This window comes from Durio zibethinus, chromosome 19 (genome assembly GCF_047325235.1).
Source record: "Durio zibethinus cultivar Kanyao isolate XHJ-2024 chromosome 19, ASM4732523v1, whole genome shotgun sequence".
Lineage (NCBI taxonomy): Eukaryota > Viridiplantae > Streptophyta > Magnoliopsida > Malvales > Malvaceae > Durio > Durio zibethinus.
The window spans coordinates 23,817,369-23,826,878 of record NC_143180.1 but is presented as its reverse complement, the minus strand read 5'-3'; the positions used below and the strand labels follow the sequence as shown (position 1 = coordinate 23,826,878).

At 29.5% G+C, this 9,510-nt stretch overlaps 1 protein-coding gene across 1 annotated transcript; it reads right to left on the bottom strand.

Annotated features, from left to right (window-relative positions):
* Nucleotides 1–223: 223 nt before the first annotated feature.
* LOC149513568 (ribonuclease 1-like) lies at nucleotides 224–1,627 on the bottom strand. Its single transcript, XM_089748887.1, has 3 exons — nucleotides 1,327–1,627; nucleotides 936–1,128; nucleotides 224–818 (listed from the first exon to the last, which is right to left on the bottom strand). The coding sequence occupies exons 1-3, from the start codon at nucleotides 1,585–1,587 to the stop codon at nucleotides 511–513; spliced, it is 762 nt and encodes a 253-aa protein (XP_089605013.1). The 5' UTR covers nucleotides 1,588–1,627; the 3' UTR covers nucleotides 224–510.
* Nucleotides 1,628–9,510: the final 7,883 nt, after the last annotated feature.

Below are 9,510 nucleotides of genomic sequence, written 5' to 3'. Positions count from 1 at the left end.
CTACCAATTTATTTTTTAGGAGTAAATTACACCATTATTGATCACTCAATAAGTTTGAATATAAACATTTGTGAATGTCATATTGTCTTAAGAACAATTTATTTAAGCAGAAGCATATGATTCTAGTTGGAAAGAAAATATTGACTAGCGAAACATGGATTGCATAGTCATAACAGAAACCATTAAAATTAAAAATAAAATTGGAATAAAATAAGATCCAAACTCCAAATATAACACACACATGATTTATTAAAGTACCACACTTAAGATACAAATAGAATGACTCCAAATGCCAAGCACCATTAGCAAAGCCATGTACATAGCTTTAAGGGTGTGACAGTTTACGAAATTATTACTTGCTAATAGCATATCAATAGGAGGAAGATTGTTGAGGATTTGAACCCTAAACCTTAAAACCCTCCTATAGATGGATGGGATGGATAATTAACAACCATTAGACTAAGCCAGAGTTGTTTCTTTATTCTTATACTATAATTTGAAACTTCCCCACTAGATAAAATCGAATTCCCTAGTGATATTGGGAGTAGAAAATATAGGACTAGCAGGAGGAAACCTTACATAATCAGTCTCTGGGTTAGTACACCTATCATCAACTTTGTTGGGGCAGTCTTGAAGGACAGAAGGTGGTAATTTTTTTGTCCTTTTAAAACAGAAACGGATCTCCCTCAGCTGAAGTGTGCCAACCTTGGGCATCATGTTGCATGAAATTTGAGGATATGCTCCCACCTTCTTCTTCACATTGTCTAATATCTTTTTCACTTGATAAAGAGTTTTATCTGCTGGTTGAATTCCCATAACTGTTTGAAGGATGAAAATAAAAGACATAAATCATCGCTTTCGCATCTTGTTAATGTAAAAAAAAAAAAAAGAAAGGAAATCAAAGTTATATTTAGTAAATTTGTATGTATGATTACCTTTTAATGGATTGTATTGGCTGGTCTCGGCAAGAGTTAAGGCAGCGTTAAAATAACCATAAGGATCTTGATAATAATCAGAACACATACCATGGTGTTCCCATTCAATTTTCCAAAAAGCACTGTCTTCTTTATTGTACCTAAGGTTTGGCCACATTAGCTCTAATTTTCCTTTGATGGGCATCAATTTCTCCTACGAATTTAAATAACAAGAGAATAAAATACAGTTAAAATTGTACACAATAAATATATAAATGGAAATTAAAAATTAAAAATGGAAAAAGTCCATAAGACAATCAAATCCTATGAATTTTAAATGAACTAAATAAATTAAGGATATATGAACTTAATTTAACTAATTAATTAATTTGTTGTCAGATAATTTGCTTACCAAAATAGCCTCTGGACCTACAGGATTGGGATTGCATTTATTTGTAACTCCATTATAGGGAGGAACCCTAGTACCATCAGCAAATGTTGGCCATAGACCATGGATGGTGAACATTTTGGGGATGGATGACTTGCATTCGATTCCAGTATTACAAGCAGAAGTTGGCCATATGAGACTGAGCTTATAGAAGGCAAAGTCAGAGGTAGCAGCCGACACTAGCAAGGTTGCTAAGACAGCAGCAGCTAATAAATGGCTATGCATTGTTACAAGAAGATAGATGCTAGGCTTGCCGATAGTTCCATTTCCATGCTAGGGTTTTTATAACAACTGTGAATGTTCTGGTTTGAAAAAGAAGACAAAAATGAAAGGACCACTTCTAACTTATCTCGTGGTATGAAATAATTAAAAACTTGTCTATTTTGGAAGATAGGTAGGCACATTTTTGTTTTGTTGAATTTACGTGTGTGGATATAAACATCATTCGGGTATCGTTTCTTTTGACAAATTTCATATTTTTGTTTCATAAAAAAAATTGCGTTTGTAAATTTTTTTTTTTTTAAAGGAAAGAGTAATTTATTGATAATAAGGAAAGAAAAACTTGTGGATCAGCAGTCATTAGCTGATATCAAACAATCATTAAGAGAAATTGGACATTTCATTTCTTTTTTTCTTTTAGCATTCCACTAATTTTCGTGATTTAATAATCTTAACAAGATTTGAAGAGTATGCATTAAACAATTGCAACAAACTGCTAAGCTACTAAATTATGAGTCCGAGATAGTCCATGAATGATAGAATTTGCCTTGCCTCGCCAAGAATGTTTTTGAAGGTGACACCCTTTAAACTACATTTGAGACTTTTGCTATGAGAACCAACAATGGTTTGCAATTATTCGCATAAAATTGTTTCAGACAGAGGGAGAGAGTTTAAAATTCTATGAAGATAAATTAAAGCTTTGTATACTTGACATATTTTCTATCTGTTTTTTCTTTCCAAAAAAAATTTAAAAGTCAACATTTAAATTTCCATATAAAAGCAAATAAAATTTTAAAATATTATGCACAAAGTATAGAATTTTTTTAGATGACAATTTATAATCTTACTATTATATTATATTATATTATATTATATTTTAATTATTTCTCATTTTAACTCAATTATGATATTATTTCTTACCATTTACTTTTGCTTTATTAAAATTATTTAAAAGACAAAAAAAAAATCAAACTGAATCTAAGCGAAAAAAACTGATAATTAATTTGCATCTCTCTCAATTCATTTATTCATTTTGCTTTCAAAAAACTATAATTAAATGTTGAAACTAAACCATTTAATTCAATAGCGATAAGGTTGATGAAGAATTATAATTGAGATGTGTAAGTAATACCACACTTGTCTTATTTACATCATTATATATATAATGAGATGAAATTTGGAATTTAGTTTAAATAATTTATGTAATTATTTCTAATGTTTTGCTTGATAAGAAAAATGAAAAGATAAAAATGAAAATTTTGTTAATATAATAATTAGATTTCATAATCATTTTTCTACTTTATAGCTTAATCATTATATTAACAAAATTTTTCATTCTTAATCTTTTTCAATTTTCCAACTAAATAAAGCCGAAAAAATTATATCTAATAGATCTGAAGTTCAAATCCCTATATTTATAATCTCTTTGTTTATTTTTCAAACTATGGGACCAACCATAATTTTCACATGCTTTTAATTATTGGCAAAAACTGTTATACCTAACTTATGTTATCACTTGTGAAGGCAGCACATGTCATGATCGGAAGTCAAAGCTTGGAAGGGATAAAACCCTTTCATACTTTCACCTAAGACTTTGTTTGATTCATACTTTTATTTTGTATTTTATTATTTATTTTTTAATTCTTATTTTTATTAAAATGTAAATAAAAAAATGTCAATCAAACAATATTTAAATTAATCAAAATATAAATTACATGTTGATCGTCAATAAATTTTTGTTGCCTAATTTATTTTTATGTCCTCTTAAAATTTTCTCAGTCAGTAAATCAAGAAATAAAGGCTTACTATTTTAGTTCCAACATTTTATGCATAACGTTTGGATCATCAATATTTCAAAAATTTTAGAATCTCCCTAGCCAATGTCAACAATACATGTGGTAATTGGTGGGTAGGATCGCGTTTGGGTTAAGTCAGTTCATTTTGATTTGAAGAAAATGCAAATTTGGATGGCCTTTTATTTTTGTTACTCAAGTTTGATATTTAAAGTTTTTGAAAATCAAATTATCATATTTAATTTATTTTAGATTTAAATTTTTAATTTTAAAATCAAATTAATTTAATTTAAATTAATCTTCTAAATTATTCAAATCATTTTAAATTCAAATTAATTCAAATTGAACAAATTCGAATTACTTTGAATTAAATCAGGTTCGGGTTTGAATAATTTTTGCCAACTCTTGTAAACAATCAGTAAGAGAACATTCCTTCGAATAATTCCTTTGTACGTTCACTCAAAAAGTGCCACGTAAGCAATTTTCAAATTAATTATATGATAACTGAAATCAAAATAAAATCATTGGCATGTCATTTAATATATCATTCTACATTCACTATATCACCTGTAATTATTGTATAATAATTAATTAATTATAATTTAAAATTTTGTATATTTATCAAAATATTATGTAAACACTTATAATTAATGGATTATTATTTTTATTGTGATTCATTAATTGTGAAATTTTATTAAAAAAAATTGTAAGATGAAATGTTAACAATAAAAGATATGGTGATCCTTCCGCTATGGGATTTTCTTTGGCCATGAGGAAAAAAGGAGAAAAATAAAAATATTAGGGTAAAATATATTATTGGTCACTCTATTATAGTTATATTTTTAAAATGGTCGCTTTATTATTAATGTTTTTTATTTAGTTATTAAAATTTGAATAAATAATTTTTTTATCATTCAATAGTTAGTATCTAAGAGCATGTTGAGATGGCATTGCCATATCACATCTTCAAAAAAAAAAAAAAAATTTCAAAATTTATAATATCATATTAGTAATGTCACTTGACTTGTCAAATGACAGTGTTAATGCATATTACACCTAATAGTTGACGTGAAATTATCATTTCATCACATTGTTAGACACTAATGATTGAATGACCAAAATACTTATTTACTTAAATTTAGTGATTAATTTTAAAAAATCAATAATTAAATAATCATTTTAAAATATAATCATAATTGAGCGACTAATATTGTATTTTTACCTAAAATATTAATGTCACATGTAATCATATATATATATATATATATAAAGAGGTTTTGCACTTTATTTACTCCACATTAATATAATATTTGTTTTCCCCAATTATAAGTTACTTTTGTCGATTAATATGTCAGTTGATTGGTTGAATTTTATCTTTGAAAGAATTTTGTTGATTTTATTTTTAATGCCTACTTGTATGTATATTCTGACAATTAAGATAAAACAAATTGAACTATTAAGATAAGAGTTATATTAATCACCATCTTAGATTCTCTAAAAAAATCAAAATACCTCAATTTTTTTTATATTTTTTTAATTGATATATTTTTTAAATTTCTCAAAGAGATTGTTTTAATAAAATGAAATGTAAGGTAAAATATAAATTTATTGCTTAAATATTTTATTTAATGATTCATATACATAGCATTAAATTTAAAATTAGATTAAATTAAATTATCATAAACTTATATTAACATTGAATTTAATGAAATGACGTCGTTTCATTAAAGGCCCAAAACGACGTCGTTTAGATCAAGGAGGATCCGCGCGTCAACCCGCGACCCGACCCGACGACCCACTTCTCCATCAGCCCCTAACCGGTCCATCTGAACCGGATCAAATCGTCCAGGCCGAATCGGACCACACTGGAACCGTTGCCAGACCGAACCGAACCGTCGGACCGAACCGCCGAACCGTACGTTGACCGGACCGTTGACGGTTCGGTTCAGGTAAAAAAAATTTTTTTTTTAATTTTTTTTAATTTTTATATATTATTTTATTAATATTTATGCATATTAAAATATTTATATTTATTAGATTAAATGATGAAATTGTGGTTAAATTTTTTTATATAATTATGTTAATTGTTAAAATAAACTTTAAAAACAATAATATAAAAATAAACTTAATAATAATACTAAAGTAATAAAAAATGTAAGAAAAGAAAATTTTTATCCAACGATGAGATTCAAAGGTATTTCAAGTAGTGATGCTTACGAAATCTCTAGGTCAGAAGATTTTTTTAAAATACTACCAGTGTATTGGAGTATTTATAAAAAATTTTAAATACAGTAAAGATTTTCTTTTTTTTTTACTAATAAATAAAAATTGATTAATAAATTAAAAATAAGTAATAAAAATAGGAAGAAAATAAATTTAATCCAATAATGGGATTTTAAAAGTATTCCGAGTAGAAATGCTTTAAGAAATCTCTAGGTGAAAAGATTTTTTGTAAAATATTACCAGAGTATTAAAATATTTATAGAAAATTTTCAACATAATTAAATTCTTTTTTCTTCAAAATTTTAATTAAAATTAAAAAATTAATAAAATAATTAATAAAATTTTTGAATGAGAATAAAATGTGTGCATAAACATGAAAATATTTTGCATGGCATGCATGACATAATTTCTTACGAAAAGTAAATTTAGACTCTCAAATATGAGATTCTAAAAGTATTCCGAGTAGAGATGCTTTAAGAAATCTCTAGGTGAGAAAGAGTTCTTTTAATGTTACCAACATACTGAAACATTTTAAGAATTATTTCAATAAAAATGTTTTAATTTATTTTTCTCGAGAATAAATTTTTTTAACATGACATTTTCTTACGAAAAATAAATTCGAGCCTCCAAAGATGAGATTCTAAAAGTATTCCGAGTAGAGATACTTTAAGAAATCTCTAGGTGAGAAATAGTTCTTTTAATGTTACCAACGTACCGGAACATTTTAAGAATTATTTCAATAAAAAGGTTTTGATTTATTTTTCTCGGGAATAATTTTTTTAATAAAAAAAAATCAAAGAAATTATTTTTCGAACACCGAAAATTGGACTATTTTTATCAAAATCAAAGGATAACATGTTGTTAATTGGTACCGTTTTTAACGGGCGTTGTGGGGGTGCTAATCCTTCCCCACGCGTAACCGACTCCCGAACCTAAACTGTTTCGCAGACCGTAAAATTATCTTTTTAATAAATTTTAATTAATTTTAAAACTTTATTAAAAGGATATGTTTTAGTAGGTGGCCAATCGCACCTAGCCAAAAAAGATTGGTGGTGACTCCGTTAGTTTTTTATTAGTTTCCAAATTCGTCGAGCGGACACAAAACCGTTACGACAGCTTGGCGACTCCACTGGGAAAACCTTTTGTTTTCGAGAGTCAGGCCAAAATTAACTACTTGTTATCCTTAAATTTTGATTTAAAACAGTCTTAATCAATTTCTTAAATTTTTATTTTTCATTTTTAGTAAAAAAAACAAAAAAACCAAATCAAAAAAACCAAATCAAAAATAAAAAGCAAAAAAATTCATGCACATTTCTTTTACTATGCCTCTTATGTTTTATTTTTTCTGTATATATTGCTATCAATAAATTAGGATATATTTGCACACAATGGCACGACGCATCTCATACATGAGCTCTATACCCGGGCTCCATCATTTATAGGAGGAAGTAAAGTACCTATGCTCTCGTGAGGTGATAACCTCCGTAATGGCAAGCGAAATACTTTCACTCGAATTGAACCCTTTTTCGTTTGTAGCCTGTAATGGGTGAGGATCTGGGTGCCTTACTAGTCCAACATGAACGACAGTGAGGAACAATTTGGGAACCTTTAGACCCTGTCAATCTAAACCCAGCATATAATAAGCCTAGAAAACCAGCCTTATGTAAAGCTCCGTCCACCTTCTTGTACGAAACACCTAAGAATAAAGTTGTGTATAATACGAAACAAAACAAAACAAACAAAAAAATCTTAAAACACCAAAAAAAAAAAAGACTAAAAATTTTTTTTTCTTAAACCACATCCTCACATTAACTCAATCTTGTTTCGTTTTCTTTTTTTATATTAATCATATCATACAGTTTTACATCGAGATATTTGCTCTAGGACATCTCTCTCAAGAAGTTTTCATGGATCCCATAGAACTACAGATTTACTCATCCTCAGTCAGTGTGTCATATGAGTCGTATAATGAAATACATGTTTGGTCGAAAGAAGCTCAACAAAAGAACGAAGATTGTTTGCCTACCAGTTATATGTCTGAGTTACTCGAGAAAGTGCATTTAGATCTTACACAAAATAATTTAAAAGAGTTAGCTACTGTCTGGGGTCAATTAAGTGAGGAAAGAAAAGAAAGCTTTTGTAAAAAGTATGGGCAGATTGCATCTCTCATTTCAGTAGTGATCAATGAATAGCTGATCAAAGCAGCTATATAGTTTTGGGATCCATCCTATAAATGCTTCACTTTTAATCAGGAAGATTTGATGCCAACTATCAAGGAGTATTCGATTTTGCTCAAGATAAAACTACAATGTCCAGATAAAGTATTTACCCGAAAGCCAAAATCAGGTTATCGCAAAAAGTTAGCTAAGCTTATGAGGGTTAAAGTAGAAACCATTGACTCCTTTGCGAAGTCTAAAGGTAAACATCTCGGCATTTGTTGGGACTTTCTCCGAAACTTCATTCAGGAGCATTTGGATAATGATCAAGGTATGGATGTGTTTGCTCTAGCATTGTATGGCATGGTAATCTTTCCAAAGACTTTGGGTTACATTGAGATAACTGTGGTAGACTTTTTCGAGCAAATTAAAACTCAAGCAATTAATCTCACTCCAGCAGTCCTAGCCGAAACCATCAGGTCATTGAATTTCTGTCGACGAAATGAGAAATGATGATTCATAAGATGTGCATCTCTATTATACGTATGGGTCAGAAGTCATTTCAAATGTGAGAAGAGTGCATTTTCAAAACCATATCTTTGAAATAAGGCACCACTCAAAGAGTTTTGTAAAAGCCAATGATCGACATTAAAGACTAAGGAAGAATGGGTCCTTTTCTTGCGAAAGCTTATTGGGGATGAAATCGAATGGATGGCACCTTGGATGCCTCATGTGCCTTTGTTGTATCGTGGAGGAAATGAGCCATGAATTTCGTTATTAGGGTTATGGGGCGTTGTAAGTTACGCTCCATTGATGGTACTTAGGCAATTTGGTGTAAAACAGTTTGTTCCTACTACTCATGGCCTGGTCTAAGTAGCATTCATTTATGGGGATTTGAATCCATCAAGAACCTCGGAGCAGTTGCTCCAAGCATAGAAGAGAACACAAAGAATGAGGTTAGAGCCTCTCATCGATAAAGTCACTTTTGATTACCAGATTTGAAAAGCAAGACGGTATAGAGACATAGTACTCCCTCCTGATGATAGTTCATATCAATTGGTTAATCTTTCAGAAGAGGTGTAATTATTAGAAGTTGAGCTTGTCAAGAAAGAATTAGAAGCTGAAAAAGAAAAAATAAGAAGAAAAAATTTGAGACTTCGCGAGAAAGTAAGGCAATTGAAATATGAAGTGGAGATACAAGGAAGCAGATTAGAAAAAGTCATAAAAGAGCGGGATCTAGCTAATAGTGATTTGAAAGATCTACACCAGAAAAATAAGAGGTTACGAGTTCAATTCAAAACTGAAAAAGTTACTAAGTCTTACCTTAGTCGACAACGTGAAATGGATGAGCTCCGAGAGGGAATAAACTAATGGAAGAGCAAAGCTCAAGTAAAGCAAGAGGAGACCACCAGAATTTCTCAAAAATGTCAGAATTGGAAGGGATTATACTCTACAACCTCAACAAGATTGGTGGAATGCCAAAACGAAAAGGAAAGGTTGAAAGTCATGCTCGTAAAAGAAAGAAGAAAGCACTTCGAAGTACTGAATGAAAAAGAATCACTTCACCAGGTGATCCAAGGGTTATAGATACAATTACAAGACCACAAGAGCCATATTTCAGTAATGATAGATGAGTGGCATAGAAGGAAAAAAGATTGGATCTTCACTTGTGATTCAGAAAGGGATACCCACATGAGATAGAAGGCAGAAAGCTTAGGGAGGCAATAGTACATAGAGCACTTGACTAATCAAGTTTG

Excerpts from the sequence above, each read along its gene's own strand:
- LOC149513568 (XM_089748887.1), bottom strand. The coding sequence starts at position 1,587 with ATGCATAGCCATTTATTAGCTGCTGCTGTCTTAGCAACCTTGCTAGTG. Across the intron at positions 1,129-1,326 it reads TAGGTCCAGAGGCTATTTTG|GAGAAATTGATGCCCATCAA; the intron begins GTAAGCAAATTA and ends TTAAATTCGTAG. Across the intron at positions 819-935 it reads CCAATACAATCCATTAAAAG|TTATGGGAATTCAACCAGCA; the intron begins GTAATCATACAT and ends TCCTTCAAACAG.